This window comes from Ammospiza nelsoni, chromosome 24, assembly GCF_027579445.1.
Source record: "Ammospiza nelsoni isolate bAmmNel1 chromosome 24, bAmmNel1.pri, whole genome shotgun sequence".
In the NCBI taxonomy this organism is placed as follows: Eukaryota; Metazoa; Chordata; class Aves; order Passeriformes; family Passerellidae; genus Ammospiza; species Ammospiza nelsoni.
Window position 1 is genome coordinate 5874702 of NC_080656.1, and position 18118 is coordinate 5892819.

Consider the following 18118-nt stretch of genomic DNA (forward strand, 5'->3'; position numbering starts at 1 on the left):
CAAACATCTGTTCCATCCCTGCCTTCCTTTATTTAGTGTAAAACCACTGTCGTGTTGTTATCTACCCATCTAATAAACCCCTTTCTCCTCATTTTATAAACCCCCTTAACTCTGGAAAGCCACAGGGAGGTGTCCCTGGAGCCTTCATGCAGAGTTGGTGTGAGATGGTTCATAAAGGGGCTGGAGACAGGCTGAGAGGTGGGAATGTTGAGAATGGAGAAGAGAAGGTTGTGTGGAGACCTCAGAGCACCTGGAATATGAGGTCCCCAACAAAAGGAGGATGTGGAAGTGTTGGAGCAGGTCCAGAAGAGGCCACAAGGTTGATTAAAAGGCTGCAGACAGGCTGAGAGGTGGGAATGCTCAGGCTGGAGAAGAGAAGGTTGTGTGGAGACCTCAGGATATGGAGGGGAAGCTGGAGAGGGACTCTGGATCAGGAACTGGAAAATGGGAAATGGATTCAAAGTGCAAGACGGGAAGTTTGGGTTGGATGTTGGGCAGGAATTGTTCCCTGGGAGGGTGGACAGGCCCTGGCACAGGTGCCCAGAGCAGCTGTGGTGGATCCCTGGCAGTGCCCAAAGCCAGGTTGGAGCACCTGGGACAGTGGGAGATGTCCCTGCCCATGGCACTGGATGGGCTTCAATGTCCCTTCCAACCCATCCCGTGATTCTGGGATTTATCTGCATTTGCATCAGTAAAACCAAGATCTAAAAACTCAATCCTTAACCTTTTAACTGCCTTACCCACCCCAAAATCTTATCAAAGCATCAGGAAAACAAACCAAGGCCACCTTTGTGGCCAGACCTCTTCCTTGGGATGTTTTTTGCTCCTCAAGGATTAACCTTGGCTGGAGCAGCTCTGCTGAGTCTCCTCAGCACACGTGAGAACAGGAGCCTCCACCCTGCAGTATTTTTAATTACTTGGAGACTTACAGGAGTGTTGATGTTCTAAAGAACGGCTCAGCCCAGCAAGCCAGGGGGAAAAAAATGCATTGATGTCAGTCAAATTCTTCCTTTATGAAATCGGGTCTTAAAAAATAACATTGCCCTTTCCTGGGCTGGGGAATGAATTCTGACTCATGAAAGGCTGTGGGCCTATTAATAAAAAAATATTAATGAAAGAAATGTTCTTTCCCAACGACTACTACCCAAAAAAATGCAGAATGCCAAGGCATTTCTCATAAAGAGAGAGTTGTGAAGAAATGTCTTTGAGCATGTCTATGAGCCAAGAAAAAGAATTTCACTTTCTTTTTCTCTCATTTTGCACAGACAAGACCTTGAAAAATTACATTTGTAAGACAGGTTCTTTCCTTCTCCTATCAGATCCAGAATTTATGCTGTTCCTGCTTTGCCTCTGCTTCCTCCACACCTCAGAAAAAGCTGGAAAATGCAGAGCTGGATTTTTACTCAAATCCCTTCCAACAGGAGGTTCTGGTGGATGTTTAAGATTTTTTACAGGTAAAAATCACCTCCAGCAGCGCCACTGGGGCGTTCTGAGAAAACTCAATTAAGCACAAATCTCTGGCATGGTTAATTTGCACCCTGGGCATTCATCTCAGAGAAATCTCACTAAAATTCCAAGTATAATCTGAAGGGATGTGAAAGGAAGATCAATCTCATCCTTTAAAGTCGCTGGAATCCACCAGTGCTCATAAAGAGATTTTTTTCCTCCTGAAATCATCTGTGATTCCAACAAGTGAACATCTCCCAGGAATTCAGCTGCTGGAGACAGATAATTTTTAATTCTTTTGTCACTTATTTTCTCTGGCAAGAGATATTTTGACCATCTAAGCTGCACCATGTTCCTCTTCCAGGTGTGTTCCAGTTCTGAGGGCATTTATGGGAAGAGCTACATGGGATACACCTATCTCAGAGCACACAGTGGAGGTTTTGTTTCACCACTCATCTTTTGGAGGTTGCCTGGCCTGTGGGAAAAGCAGGCCCAGCCAATTTTGACCTGTTCTGATCCGTGGCTGGGTTATTTCCAGGTCTAGATGGACAGACCTTGCACAAACCCAAAATAAAACCAAAATAAAGATAATAGGGTCATTTAAACCCAGCATTAACCATGAATTTCTCCTCCCTCCTGAACGCAGCAAGCCCCGGGGGGAGCCTGCTTGAAGAATGCTTTATTCTAGGCGTTCATTTTAATTACAACCCTAATTATTTTGGTGCACGGCTATGACCCAGTTAACAAACCCACCTTGGGCATCTTGTGGACTCCCCGACCCTGCCCATCTCTGCAAGGAAGGAACAAAATTATTTTTGAAACAAGTGGTGGAACTGGTTGCTACATCTTAATGAAAATGACTTTTTTTTTTCTTTTCTTTTCTCTTCATTTTTTTTTTTTTTTTTGAAGGAGACATTTCTATGTATATAAACAGCCCTTCCTCCCCAACCTGGTTAGACAAGAATGTTCCTGGGTGTGGACTGCCTTGTATAATTAACTGCACAGCTGGAGCTCTTCTGATCCCTCCACGTCTGCTCCTTCCTTTCCTCCTTCCTTTCTTTCCCCCTCGCATCCACCTGGGCGCGATCCGGGCGCGCTGCTCCTCCTCGGGGAGCGTCACTGGGGCAGGAAGGTTCCCTGAATTCTGCATTCCAGAGCCATTCCTGGCTGGGAGCAGCACCAGGCAGAGCCTGCCTGCCTTGGAGGGGGCTGAGAGCCGGGAGCTGGAGCAGAGAGCAAGCAGAGAAACCCCTACAAACCCCTGTTTAGGCCATGGAAACGGGGAGTGCAGCCAGGACAAACGGCACCGCCAGCAAGCCCGAGGACGTGAAGAGCCCAACTACCCCCAAAAAAGAAGAGGAGGCCAAGAAGGCCACGAGCCCTGGCGGAGGCGAGAAAGAAGCTATAAAAGGCACGGGCGGCGCTGCGTTGGAGACAGGGCAGATCAAGAGCTCCCTCTTCTCTGGGAGTGACTGGAAGAGGCCCATCATTCAGTTTGTGGAGTCATCCGACGAGAAGAGGTCAACCTACTTCAGCATGGACTCGGCCGACTCCAAGAAGATGCAGTTCAACAGCGGCCAGATCGGAGACATGAGGAGACCAGGCCTCAACTTCCCGGAGAAGGGCGACCTCAGGAAATCCCTGTTCTCCTTGGATTCCAAAAAGAGCTTCCTGCCCGCTGATGGGGAAGGGAGGAAGTCCCTGTTCTCTGCGGGGGACCTGAAGAAATCCTCCCTGCCCCTGGTGGAGACGGGGGACCTGAGGAGACCCTTCAACAAGGCCGAGCGCGCGGCGGGCTCGCGGCCCCGCGTGAAGCTGGAGGACGTTCTCTGCGACTCCTGCATCGACAACAAGCAGAAGGCTGTCAAGTCCTGCCTGGTGTGCCAGGCCTCCTTCTGCGAGCTGCACCTCAAGCCCCACCTGGAGGGAGCGGCATTCCGGGACCACCAGCTGCTGGACCCCATCAGGGACTTCGAGGCCAGAAAGTGCCCCGTGCATGGCAAGACCATGGAGCTGTTCTGCCAGACGGACCAGATGTGCATCTGCTACCTCTGCATGTTCCAGGAGCACAAGAACCACAGCACGGTGACAGTGGAGATCGAGAAGGCGGGCAAAGAGGTAATTTTATTCTCCTCTCATTCCTCCTTTCATTCCTTAAGTTCCTAGCAGCCTGCAGATGTCACGGCACAGCCTTTGCTCCCCTGCTCCCAGGTAATTTTTGGGGTGGAATCCTGGATGCAGTGGTGCTAGTGGGAAGTGTTTAGTGGAAACTGATATTTCCTGGCTGCTGGTGGGAAGTATTTAGTAGAAACTGATATGTCCTGGCTGCTGTTTCCATGGGATTGGTGGTCTCCTGATACTGCCTGCAGCAGCACAGCTCTGCAAGCTGCATTTAGGGATGGAGAACCTGGCTGCCAGCACACCTGACTTCCAGCAGTGGCTGAATCAAAGCCCTAAATGCCAAGTTTTTAAAAATTTTCTTGAGTTTTGACAGTGGTTGTGTGGTGTTGCCCACAGAAAGTCAGGATCAGCACCTCCAGAATACAAATTGTCAAATCAGTGGCTGCTAAAGTTACTCATGGGTGCTAATGACTATTGAAAATTGCTATCTCAGCTCATTAGAGTGAGATTAGGTTTTGTTGCTTTTTTTTTTCTTTTCTGTTGAGCCACACCTATGGAAAAAAATCTTTTGAAGTTTAGATGAAAAAAAAAAACCAAAAAAACCAAACCCTGGTGCAAGCACGAAACCTGATAATTTACCCTGAAGTGTTACTACAACACGTTCAGAGGATGGACACCCAGGGAGATTTCACTTTTGTTTGCTCAAAGCCTCCTGTTGTTTGCTTTCTGGGTGGATGAGGAGGATTTCACTTGTTCTAGCAAAAAAATCAGGGTCTCACCACGTCTGTTGCTGCACATCCCCGTGGTAAAAGGAAGAAACTTTCTAAGCAGTCAGGACAGGAGAGATGCCAATAAAGAGAGCTGTAAAATTTTAATTATATAAAACAAGGCGCCTGGAGTCACACAGTCAGGAGCAGGAAGGGCACTAAGATCTCCTAAACCCCAAACCAGTGCTGTGATGTGGTGACCAGGCAGACAGAGGTTCCCTTGAGTTCCCTTCATGGGAAGGACAATTTTACTCTTCCCAAGGAGCTCGGAAGATTCAGCTCATCAGGCTGAGAGAGCATCTTGTGCAGAGCTTATCTCTGGCTGCTCTGGTCTTTTCTTGCCGTGTCATCTCCAGTTTGCAGCCCTGCTGAAACCAGACAAAGCCTTTTCCACGTCTCAGACAGCCTTTCCCAAATTCCTGCAGGGCTTGCCAGCCTTGCTGTTTGTTCCATAATTGCCTGAACTCGTGGTTTTGATGTCAGCCCTGACATAAAGCCGTGCCTGGTGTCTGCCAAGGTGTCCAATTCCTGCCTGCAACGAGGTGAGCAGCTGCTTCCTGAGGAAGCAAAGCTGCTCAGATCCTTCCTCCTGTGCTGGAGACACCTCCAGCACCTTGGTTTTAAAGGTACAGCCATGGATGAGCAGAGAATGGGGTTTAAATGCTGATTGATTCCTGTCTCTGAGTCTTTTTGCCACCTTCAGCTCTGCTGCTACTCAGCCTAGAGGATTTAGGATTTATCAACATGAATCATGCCCATGTGTGAGTTTCTCCTGACAGAGTTTGATCGTGTTGTAACTCGAGCGAGCATTCACTCAAACAAAAACAGCAGCAAAGCTGTTGCCTACTAATGATTGTTCCCACCCCTGATTTATTCACCAGAGGTGGAGCCTCAGCAGGAGCCACAAAGAGCAATGAATATTTCCAAGCCCCTGGTGTTTGACACCTCTCCTTATCACATCAGCCCAGCTGGAATTTGTGACCACAGACTGGGAGGGTGCCTGGTGCTGCTGCCCTTTTGGAAGGGATAAATCACAACCTCACACCAGGTCACCTTATCCCTGCCCAGTTCTCCTATCTTGGCATCCCAGCAGCTGCAGAGGGGCTTTAAAACCTTCAGATCCATCCTGCCGCTGGAATAAAGCTGTGTCCTGGCAGAGCTTTTCACTTTAAAACCTCAAAAATCCATCCTGCCACCGGAATAAAGCTGTGTCCTGACAGAGCTTTTCACTTTAAAACCTCAAAAATCCATCCTGCCACTGGAATAAAGCTGTGTCCTGACAGAGCTTTTCACTTTAAAACCTCCAAATCTTGTGCCATTGGAGTGATGACCAGCACAAAGCTGTGTCCTGACAGAGCCTTTCACACCTTGCTGGGTGTCCAGGATTTATCTGCAGGGATTTCCTCACCCCTGGCTGCTGTGCGGCTCCAGGACTGGGGAGGGTTCCAGAGCTGGGGTTTGCTTTGCTGCACTGCCAACCTGGGAGCTCAGCGATTTGGTGGCACAAAAAGTGTCACAGAATAAGCTTGGTTTGGGTGCATCTGCCCTTCAGAGCTGCAGAATTAATGCAGATTTCAGCCTGGCTTTGCTGCGGGGAGGAGAGGGGCTGTGCTGTAGAGAAAGGAATTAGGAAACGCTGCTTGTCTCACGGAGCAGACGGAGCAGAGTAATGCAAACAAGCCAGAACAGACACCTATAGTTAGGGCAGTGCAAACCTGATATCTCTGTCCCAGACAGAGAGCACAGCCCCATCTTCCACTTTTCAGCAGCCTGGGGTGAGAGTCACTCACCCCCTGTTCCTGCTGAGCAGACACAAGTGAAGGAAAGGCACAAGGACTCAGACACAGACATTTGCCTGACTTCCCACCCAGTGCTATTTGCCTATTTTACCCAGCAAACCTTTAATGCTCTCCCCAGATCCACTTTGCATTAATTTCCTGCTGCAGCTTTAGAGGAAAAGTAACAGTTTGCACCAGAACCGGCACAAAAAACCAGCCAGGAAAGAAAAATCTGTGAGGCTGGGGAATAACAACTCCCACCTGAAAAGTGAGAATGCTCCACAGCAGCTTGTCCAGGCCAATAAAACCCTGATTTATCAGCAGAGCCCCCCCTTGGAGCCAGCATCCTTCATCCTGAAAGGGGATCCTTCATCCCAAACCTGTTTTACAGGGCTGCTCTCCAAAGGAGACAACTTCACCTCTGCCTGCCAGTCCCAGAGCTGGAAACAGCCTGGCATTGCCTTCCAGCTCCAGCCCTGGTGCTCAGCATGCCAGGTCAGCTCTGCTGAAAACCACTTTGATCTGGTTGTGTTTTGCTCTAATTCTTTATCTTTTAAAGCAAAGTTCGCTGTGGGTACAGGAAGGGGAGCTGGGTGTTCCTCCTTCCCACAGAGCTGCTTTGAAAAGGTTTTTTTTTTACAAAGGCTTTGAAGGAAACCATCCACAGAGATGGATCCAGAGGGGTTCCCATCCCTGCATCAATGGCACTGAGCAGAGAGCAAACCAAATTAAATTTTGGAAGGGTTTGGGGGCATTTCTCAGTGCTGCAGCGTGGCTGGGAGGTTTTACCCACACCAGCTGTGGCTGCTCTGTGGACACAGCTCAAAATAAATTTGTCTGTTTGCCTGAATTCTGCATTAATCCTCCACACTGAGGACAGAATCCAGGCAAAATCCACTTGTTCTGAAAGCAAGGAATTCCACTCTTGGAGAGAATTCCTTGCCTTCAAACAAGTGGAATTCCAACAAATTCCACTTTTTTTCAGGCAAGGAATTCTCTTCCAGCTGTGCAGACTCAGCTTTTCCAGTGGCATTTTATGGGATGCTGGCAGAGTTTTCAGGGGTTTCAGCCCTCTCTGCTTAACAGAAACTGGGATGGGAAAATGCAGTTGTGCACCCAGAGATGGATCCAGAGGGGTTCCCATCCCTGCATCACTGTCACTGAGCAGAGAGCAAACAAAATTAAACTTTGGAAGGTTTAATTCTATTTAATTCTAACAAATCCACTTGTTTTAAAGCAAGGAATTCTCTCCAAGGACTCAGCTTTTCCAGTGGCATTTCAGGGGATGCTGGCAGAGTTTTCAGGGGTTTCTGCTTAACAGAAACTGAGATGGGAAAATGCAGTTGTGCACCCAGCAGGAATCATGTCCCAAACACCCCCCTGACTTTCCAGCCTGGCCCTGCACTGGGACAACGAGCTGGAGCAGCACTTTGTGCAGCTTTCCCTTGGTTAATGAGCAGAGCTGGGGACACAGGGCTGTTCCCAGGGCGTTCAGGGCATGATGCTGCTTGTGCTGCTGCTGCCTCCTTGCACAAAGCGCTTGCATCATCGCGCGGGGCTCTGTAATCTCCCATCTGCAGCTCCTCCACAGCACCAGGGCTGGGTTCAGCTCCTTGGATGTACGCTCTGAACTTTCACTGAAGCCTCTTAACTGCCCTAATTAGCTGAGGCTCTAATAGGGGATCCAATCTGAGCATGGAGGTTCTCAGCGCCTTCGGTTCTCAGCCTGCTGTGCTCAAAAATTTGTCTAAATGTGAATTTCCTGGCTTTTCCCACACTATTCCTGTTATTTCTGCTCTGGGGGACCCCCACCATGGGGGTGTTGCTGTTTTAGCTCTCATTAGGATCTTCTGAACCCCAAATCCTCCAATGGATTTCTTCTAGAGGGTCCATCAAGGATTTCTGAGCCTGGAAAATCTGAGGAATGTGAAGACAGATGGGAGTTTTCTCTTGGGGAGTGAAGCTGATGCACTGCCTGTCTCTAACCCCTGTGGCCCCCATATTGTGATTATATTTCTGTCATACACATGGGCAGCCAAAGCAACCTTCCAGTGAGAAAAAAGGCATTAAAACCATGAGGAAATCACCTATTGAACCCTTGGTGTTGTGCTTCACCTCCAGAGAACCCTTCTGCCACCAGTGCTTCTCCTATTCCAGACTCTCCCTGAACCTCTTTAACATGTTTTCCTATGTTTAGGGTATTTCTTTGTAGTATTTATTTAATTTCTTGCAGCACCCCACAGTCCCACCTCCCCTCACCTCCCCTGCCCCTGCTGCACTCTGTGCTGGTGCTTCCCCTTTGCCAGATCTGGCTGAGTGTGGGATTTGCATCCTGGCCATTGGGAGCATCTCTGTAATTTCCATTTGCAAGTCATAAACCTGCTCCAAATTGTTGTGTGCCTCTGCTCCTAAGTGGCTGTTCCACCCCACAGCACCTTTCTGGGGGGTGTTTGAACTGCTGGGAGTCACGAGCACTTTTAAAATAATAGTTCCCAAAATTCCTTGGAGACCCATCTTAATTAAAAAAGGAACCATAAAAGCATAATATTGTTATCACCACCTTCCAGCCATCACCTGATATTTTTCTTTCCTGTCATTTTCTCTGCAAATCCCTTGAGTTTGGGAGTGTCTACGTGGCTGTGAAAGTTCTGCTCTTCCCCAAAAATTCCTTCCAATCCTTCTCTGTAGGACTTAACATCCTTAAAAAAGGATTTTACATCCTTTTTTTAAAAGGATGTCCTGATTTTGGGGGATGAGGATGGAAATAATTGCTCTGGAGATGAGCTTTTCACTTCCTAAGCAATCAATGCCTGCTGGATGCAGCTCTGTGGCTCAAGGAAATCCCTGGAATTTGGGTGTAATTTCTCACGTTGGTTAATGCAGTGGATAAAAGGACCTAAACCGTTTTCATCTCGTTGCATTTCCCTGCTGTGCAGAGTCCCCATGCACAGGACATCTCCCCCTGCACGTGGCAGTGGAAACCAGCAGGAATTCCTCCAAGCCACTGTCTTGAAAATGTGAAAATTGTGGGATCAAACTCCTCTCTTTGTTCTTTCCATCAGTAGCAGGGCAGATTTTCTCATCTGGAAGCCAGTGTGGGCTCCCTGGTGAAGCTGTGCCACAAAATCCTTCCCTGTGTGCCCTGAATCCCTGCAGAGGGTGAGAATCAGCTCATGGCAGCGTTCAGGCCATTGCTGAGGGTGTGTGGGTGATATTTAGAAATCCAGAGCTCTCCTAACTCCTAAAAACAGTCTGAGGATGCACTGAGACACCTCTGACCACGCTTCCCTTTTTTCTGCCCACTTTTCCTGTGTTTTACAAGGCAACAAAACCACCATCCAGTCCTTGTCCCTCCACAAACAGAGATTTTCTGGGTTGGAGCAGCTGGGGCTGTTGGCTCTCAGAGCAGCTGTGCTGGATTCCAGCTCCAGAGGCTGCTCAGACACTTGGCTGGCATCAGGACAACAGCTCCTGTCTGGGCTGGTTCACAGCTCCTTCCCCGCTCTTCATTTCCAGTGCAGAACTGAAAACCCTCACACCCTGATCAATAAAAACCCAGATTTTCATGTTCCACCACATTCTTGGGTGGACAGCTGGAGTGTGAGAGTGCATTTATCCATCTGTGCCTCTAATTGTTGGCCTGGATTTCAGTGGTTTGGGTGAATTTAATGATTTTGCAGAAGATCCCACACGACCAGCAGGCTCTCAGGACTCTCCTGACATGGCAGAACATGGAATTTCTGCCAGCTCTGGAATTCCTCAACAGCTCTGGACTGGGTGTCCCGCAGCCAGATTGCCTCCAGCCATGGCTGAGACCAACCTGCACACACATGAAATGCAGAAATGCCCCAGCAAAGGGTGGGAACAACCCAGGGAGGGATTGCTGGAGTTAATGGGGTTTTGACAACGTTCAGGTCCAGGGCTGATCCAAGGAAAAAATGATCCAGGGTAAAAATGACCCAGGGAAACAGTGCATGGTCTGCACTGCCACAAATTCCTGTGCAGGTCCCAGCTCTGAGCTTCTCTGGGAATCCACTGCACAACAAAATGCAAATAATCCCAGTGAAATTGCTGATCTCAGCCCAGCAGGTTGACTATACCTCTTCCCTCCTCCTTTTGTGGCTTTTTCTTTTTTTCCTTTTCAATTTTTTTTTTCCAAGCATTCCCCAGCTCCATCGCTACATGAAAGCTCTCAATTCAGAGCAAATTAATCCACAATCCTGTCTAAACAGAATTCCTGCCGGAGGCATCGTCCTCTTGTTGCAACACTCGTCCAACGTCATTCCGTAATTGCACGAAAACTGTTATTGCTGCACAGGCACACCCTGGGCTGGGCCCTGCTCTGCACACACAGCTGAATTTTGAAACAGCTCCCTTCCCCTGCAGCTCATGACTCCCATGTGATTAAAGGCAGCCTGGGAGGTGGGTGCTGCTGCTTTGCTGAATCTGCTGGGTCGGTGCCCGCTGGCAGCACGTGATGCCAGCTGGACCTCCCTGCTGCTCTGCTCAGCACAGCAGCGTGGATTTGTGTCCTGGTTTAGGGCAAACTGGGGAGAAAACCTCCAAAAGGGGGCCCCTCCAGAAAGCAAACCCTCACCAACCAGTCTGGGAGGGATTCCTCGGAGAGAAGTGGAAAGAACCTGTTTATTTAATAGGAAAACACCCCCCAGCACACAAAATGAGCAATACCAGGTGACACCACTCTGTCACCGCTATGAAAAAGATGACAAATTCAGAAAGTCTCTCCTGTGGGTGCTCGCTGTGTTATCAATCCCTCGACCACTGGGGCAGCTGCTGCAGCCACAAGGTGCAAATTCTCGGTGTTCCCAGGTCCCAGTCTGGAGCAGGTTCAAGTTGGTCCAAAAAAGGGAGAGGAGAAACAGTCCAGGGAAAATTCAGACTGCTTAGCTAAACTAACTAATGAGCAGAAGCAAGAGCAAAGCAAAAAGCCGAGCAAAAAGCAAAAGCAGCACCATGTACTGCCCTGTCTCTGTGTCCCGCCAGCCATGGGGGAGCGGCTGATAGCAAAACCAAAACAAAACTTCACTTTTCAGAGCCAGTCTTGAAGGCACAGAACATGATATCCAGCATGAACAGAACACACAAATGGGGGTACAACCTCACAATGTCACCCTAGGACAGGGTGATGTGGGACAGAGAGAGAAACAGCAAGGGTTTGTCACAGTGGCTTGTGAGAACTTTCAGGGAGTTGTGAGGATGTGAGAACTTGTTAAGCACAATCAATTTGCAGGTGGTGTTATTCTACTTTGTCTTTCTGTTCTTCTCAAGGACGGTGTGTGAGAAAGGTGCTTTTGTTAAGCAGCCAATCAAACAGAATCTATCCTATCACTCTATAAAAAACATGTGGTTCTCTTGAATAAAACCTTCTTTTGCTCTTTTTACAATCCTGCCTCTCACCAGTGTCATTCTCCTGCCTCTCACCAGTGTCATTCTCTGTGCAAGAGTGACACAGCAGGGCAGGCTGGGGCTGCTGGAAGAGGCCACCAGCTCACCAGGGTCCCGCCCCTCTCATCTCCTCTCCTCTGCTCTCCCCACAGACGGAGCTGTCTCTGCAGAAGGAGCAGCTGCAGCTGAAGATCATCGAGGTGGAGGATGAGGTGGACAAGTGGCAGAAGGAGAGGGACCGCATCAAGGTGCGTTCGAGGGGCCCAGTTCCCCTCTCCCTCCTGTCAGCCCCAATTCCTGCTCCCCTCCTCTCCCTCATCCCTGCATCCCTTCCTCACTCCATCCCTTCCCCAGCCCTTATCTCATCTCCAAACTCCCAGCCAAATCTTGGAAACAACAACTCCCACTGAAGTCATCTTGCGACATTCCCTGCGGGGAGATGCAGCCCTGATACAAAACCAAGGCACCTCCCTGCTCTGGATCCTTTTTTAGGTCCTTTGTGGCCCTTCCATCACCAGTAGCCAGGCAGATTTAGAAACAAAATCCACAAATAACCTGCAGGAGGGCTCTGGGTTGCCCAGACTGAGATAAGACAGCAGGAGCCGATGAATTTACCCACACAAATGTCTTATTTATGGTGGAACAGCTTTTTCCATGCTGAGAGAGAGCTCCTTTGTAATTCTTGCACCGTGGTAAGGGTTGGAATAGAGTCATGGTATTATTTTTTTTCATTTATAGCCTAACTGAATAAAGCAGTGAAAGCACAAGTTGGAGACACCCCAGAAAATTTGCATAATATTAACAGGCAAAGCCATTCTTCTCCCTTTTATGTGGTGCAAGCACATTGGCTCACCAGCTCTGCTTTTCATCTGCTTTATTATTACTATTATTACTATTATTATTATTATTATTGGAAACCTGACCTAGAAATTCTGACTCTCAATATAGTTACATCCCCAGTCCTTCTGAGGAATATTTCAGAGGCACCTCGAGGTCAGGCTTGTAAAAAGAGTTTCAGCACCTTTCATCCTTTGAAATGGTGGGAATTTGGTCCTCAAATAATCCAGGAGCCAGAGCCCTGATTTAGAAGGTGACAGAGTGTTTTTAAATGTCACCTGTGAGTGCATGAATTGAAATTGGAGATGTGCTCTTACCTCTGGGAAGGCAGGGGAAGGCAGTGGCCCTTTTGGATTGCATCCATGTGAATATTGCAGGAACAGCTATTGCTTCTCTTGGCACAACTTTCCTGCAGCTGAGACATGCCTAGCTTGAGTTTCCATACCCTAAATGCTGAATCCTTGGATTTATCCCCCTCTGTGTCTCTCTGCTAGCAAAGAACTCAGTGAAATTTTAATATTTTCTTGCTCCTCTTTCCCGCTGCCTCCTCTCTGTGCCCCTTCCCCACCCAGAATTACACCACCAACGAGAAAGCCACGGTGGACCAGCACTTCAAGGAGCTGATCCGTGACCTGGAGAGGCAGAGGGATGAGGTGAAGGCTGCCCTGGACCAGAGGGAGAAGATTGCCTCGGAGAACGTGAAGGAAATTGTGGATGAGCTGGAGGAGAGGGCGAAGCTGCTGAGAGAAGACAAGGAGAACAGGGAGCAGATCCACCAGATCAGCGACTCCGTGCTCTTCCTGCAGGTGACACAGACCTCATTTCCCTTCCCTTTGTCCTTGTGAGGACAAGATTTGTCCCAAAGACAAGCCCAAAAAAGTGTGAGATGTGTGAACTCTGTAAATAAACTGCTGGCATCAAGAAGGCTTGTAAGGAAATAGTGGAATGGAATGATAATAAAATCCTGTGACTCTCAGACAGTCTGAGCCAGCTGACTGTGATTGGCCATTAATTAGAAACAACCACATGAGACCAATCACAGATCCACTGTTGCATTCCACAGCAGCAGATAATCATTGTCTACATTTTGTTCCTGAGGCCTCCCAGCTTCTCAGGAGAAAAAATCCTAAGGAAAGGATTTTTCATAAAACATGTCTGTGACACCTTTCCACTTTTGGATTCCAACACCAACCAGCTCCCTCCAATTCAGCCTCCACACCTTTATGCTCCTCATTAATGCCATCCCTTTCTCTGGCAGGAATTTGGGGCTCTGATGAGGAATTATGTGCCCCCTCCATCCCTCCCAACCTACAGCGTGCTGCTGGAAGGGGAGAGCATGAGCCCATCCATGGGGCTGCTCAGGGATGATCTCCTCAACGTCTGCATGAGGCACGTGGAGAAGATCTGCAAGGCAGACCTGGGCCGCAACTTCATCGAGAGGAACCACATGGAGAACGGTAAAACATCCCCAAAATTCCCCTCCCTGCTTCCCCAGAGGGCAGGCTCAGGGCTGGTGAGGATGATGAGCACTCCTGGTCAAGAAGAAAGCAAGCAAAGACCTTGGGGGAAGGTGGGAGTAGCAACTCCTGTAGCTGGAATGAATTCTGGAAGGAGCCACATGGAGAATGGTAAAACGAGATGGAGAACGGTAAAACATCCCAAATATTCCCCTCCCTGCTTCCCTGGAAGGCAGGGTCAGGGGTGGTGAGGATGGTGAGCACTCCTGGCGAGGAAGAAAGCAAGCAAAGACCTGGGGGGGAAGTGGGAGAAGCAGCTCCTGTAGCTGGAATGAATTCTGGAAGATGAGAGTTAGAAGAATGAGAATTCTGGAATATCAGAGGGGGATGGAATCAGCTGAGCTGCCAGATTTAGGGTATCCCATACAGGACACCAAACTGGCCCCACTCCCCTGAGTTTTGGTTCATTTTAGGGTTTCATGTTTAGGATTTAACGTGTGAAGTCAAGAGCAGCCACCCTTCCCTCCTGCCCTGTGCCAGGCCCCAGCAGTCCCCTGGAAATTTAGCAGGACATTTTCCAGGAGGGGAAACTCCACAGATCTGCTGAGGCAGCTCAGTGAAGGGTGAATTCACACAGGAGAAATGTGGGATGGCAAGTTTGGAACCCCATTTGTGCACTCAGCACATGGAGGGTGCTGGTGTGACATCAAATATTACAAGTGCAGGGTTTCAGCACTGGAATACCCTGCAAGCACCTGCCACTGAGAAGGAAATATTTGAAAATGTAATTTTCCAAGTAAAAAAAATGGCTCAATTTGGGTGTTCAGCTACAGCTTGAGCTGGAATGATTCTGATAATATTCCCTGTTCCACGTGGGACAGCTTTCCTGCCTGCCCTGACCCAGGCTGTTCACTTCAGTGGTGTTTAAGGTGAACAGAGAGGTCACAGCCACCACCACATCAGCAAAACCAATCTTTTAACTTTATAGCCCACTTCCTCACAATTAGCTGTGAATAAAGGACTTGTCTTGCATCACACCTGAGATCAGGACATCCTGCTCACTCACACCTGAGGTCAGGACAGAGCACCACAACAGGGCTGTGCTGTCTGCACTTCCCAGACCTTTGTAACCCTGGGCACGTTGCCTAATCCCAGGGGATGACCTCTGGCAGCAGGGATGGGAATCAGTGGTGACCTCACCTGGATGGTTATCCAGGGATAGCAGGGATGGGAATCAGTGGTGATCCCATCTGGATGGTTATGCAGGAGAACAGGGATGAGTGGTTATCTCACCTGGATGGTTATTCAGGGATAGCAGGGATGGAAATCACTGGTTATCTCAGCTGGATGGTTCTCCAGGAGAGCAGGGATGGGAATCAGTGGTGATCTCAGCTGGATGGTTGTCCAGGGACAGCAGGGATGAGTGGTTATCTCACCTGGATGGCTATCTAGGAGAGCAGGGATGAAAATCACTGGTTATCTCACCTGGATGGTTATAGAGGGAGAGCAGGGATGGGAGTGAGTGGTTATCTCACCTGGATGGTTCTCCAGGAGAGCAGGGATGGAAATCACTGGTTATCTCACCTGGATGATTGTCCAGGGACAGCAGGGATGGCAATGAGAGGTGATCTCACCTGGATGATTATCAGGAGAGCAGCGATAGGAATGAGTGGTTACCTCACCTGGATGGTTCTCCAGGGATGGGAATCAGTGGTTACCTCACCTGGATGGCTATCCAGGGAGTGCAAAGATGCCAATGAGTGGTTACCTCACCTGGATGGTTGTCCAGGGACAGCAGGGATGGCAATGAGTGGTGATCTCACCTGGTTATCTCACCTGGATGTAATCTCCCAGCCACTGAGGAAGCCCAATACCAGGGCAGCAGTGGGTGATATCAGGATAAGTGGCACCCTGCTCTTCCAGGAGGATGTGGGAGGCCAAAAGGTGCAGGAATAACCTCAAGGACAGCTCATGCAACTCAGGAGCTGAGGAACTCTGCTGCAGATCTGCAAAATTGTTGATAATTCACTCAAATTCACAGTATTTACTGGAGACCCCTCCTGTATCAATAATTACAGAGCCATCATTCTCCATCAGACATGAATTAAATGGACCAGATCCTTCTGGACCAACCTTTCAGGAAGGTCAGGGATCCCAGAAGGCTCAGGATGCACAGCTAGATGCAGGTTTCAAAACTCTCCCTGCCTTTAAAGTAGCACCAGAAATTGAATATTACTGATCTTCCATCACTGTAACATTCCTATTAAAATTCCCAACCCTCCACATGCTCCAGAATTACTGAGAAATTTGACAACAACTCAATATCAATAGATGACAGATGCAAAAATCACTTCTGTGCATTTTTCTTTCTTTGTTCACCCGAAGCTGTGCAGAATTCCCATCTGCTGGGTTTTGCATTTTCCTTGGGCATTTTTAAAACCCAACAAGGTTCTGCAGCTGCTCAGTTCTGGTAGCTCAGGATAAAGCCTGATTACTTCTTGATTATTTTAATTGGGGTCTCTCCCATGTTACTGATGCCCGAAGCCCTCGTTTTTGTTTGAAATTCATAAAATCCAAGTGCCAAAATTGTTTTTAACTCCTGCCAGAAACCTGGGTGCTTCCAGGTGCTTTACCAGGGACTCAGCTTGGATTCTGCCCTAATGAAAAGTTGGGAAAAGTTATTTATGGCAAGTCCCAGGAGCTTCAGAGCTCTCCATTCTCCAAGCCATGGTTGCAGATGAAAGAGGGCAGCACTCTGCATCCAGTGGCTGCCAGGGAATTAAATCCATTAAGGAACTGTGGAGTTATTAACTCAGACTCCCCCTGAGTCACTGCAACAAATTCATTTGCAGCTGGCTTGATCTTCCACTGTAAAAAAAACCTTCCCAGGAAGAAATATTATATTAATGGAATGAAAGCTGGTTAATAGCAGACTCCAAAGGGAATCCATGTCCTTTTAGTTGTCATAACAGGCACCTGTGTGGTGAGGAGACAAATAATCAGGGAGCTTAAATAGCACTGAAAGAAATGGGAGAAATAAAAGAAAAGTTTGTTCAGTGACTTGAGAATCAAAGAATGGAGCTATTTAAACACAAAAACTGAATTTACTTCCTTGCAGAGAACAATAGGTTTGTGGAGGCCTCCAAAGAATGTTTTCACGAGCAAGTGTAGTGATAAAGCCTCATTGCCTGTGAATCAGTGTCAGAAACCCAAACCCAGGCTGTTTGATCCATGAAACCTGAACCAGCCACCCTTGCCCAAGGGTTTAGAGCTGTTTGCAGCTCAGCTTTAGCATCTCTCTCTGAAAACTGGAGAAGCCAACCCATGTAACCCCCCCCAGAAGTGATTTCTGGGGCTTTCAAGAGTGGCAATTCTCCATCAGCCACGCTGTGCTCAGGTGAATACAGTAAAGGAGCCAAACTCAAACTTTTGGACTAATTTTTAGCCACACATCATCATTTTGGTAAAAATGCCTCAACTCTCAGGTCCCTATGGATTTAAAAGATACTGAGTTTGCTGTGAGGTTGAATGCTTCACCTGGGCTTTGCCTCTGAAGGAATCTTTTATTTCAGACCCCGGCGAGCTCCAGAACTGCTTTGGCTCCCAGACAGAGATGCCCCAGGAGGATAAAGACCCCCAAAGTGCATCCTGTGCTCCCTGGAGCTGGGGGTGCTGGTGACAGCTGGTTGAACATGAGCCAGCAGAGTGCCCTGGTGGCCGAGAGGCCAATGGCTCTGCCCGGGTCAGGAATGGTGGGGCCAGCAGGACCAGGGAGCTCACTGTGCCCCCGTACCTGGCACTGGTGAGGGCAAACCCTGAATGTTGTTCTGGCCAGTTCTGGTCCCTCAGCTTGGGAAGGGTGTTGAGATGCTCAAACACAAGGCTGGAGAGGGGCTTGGAACACAAACCCTGTGAAGAACTTTTGAAGGAACTGGGTTTCTTTAGCCTGGAGAAAAGGAGGCTCAGAGGTGACCTTATTGCTCTCTACACCTTCCTGAAGGGAGGCTGCAGACAGCTGGGGTTGGTCTCTGGCAGAAGCAGAGGACACAGGCTCAAGCTATGGCAGGGAAGGGATAGGTTGGATATTAGGAAAAAAAATTTCACTGGAAGAAGAATAAAGCACTGGAATGCTCTTCCCATGGAGGTGGTGGAATCACCATCCCTGGATGTGTTTAACAAAGACTGGACATGAAACTTGGTGCTATGGTTGAGGTGTTATGGCACAGGTTGGACTCGATGATCTTGGAGGTCTCTTCCAACCTCATCATTCTGTGATTCTGTGATTGTGTGATTATGTGAAATTTCT

General features: G+C 48.5%; 1 protein-coding gene across 5 annotated transcripts in view; it reads left to right on the forward strand.

Moving 5' to 3' along the window:
- The first annotated feature begins 2536 nt into the window (after window positions 1-2536).
- The window catches only part of TRIM29 (tripartite motif containing 29), a 28724-nt gene continuing 13142 nt past the window's right edge, over window positions 2537-18118 (forward strand). For all 5 annotated transcript variants that reach the window (XM_059488410.1, XM_059488411.1, XM_059488414.1 and 2 more), the window contains exons 1-4: window positions 2537-3564; window positions 11671-11766; window positions 12928-13161; window positions 13614-13812. In XM_059488410.1, the coding sequence (XP_059344393.1) occupies window positions 2719-3564; window positions 11671-11766; window positions 12928-13161; window positions 13614-13812 (1375 nt within the window). In that variant the 5' untranslated portion in view covers window positions 2537-2718. The remainder of the gene's footprint in view (window positions 3565-11670; window positions 11767-12927; window positions 13162-13613; window positions 13813-18118) is intronic.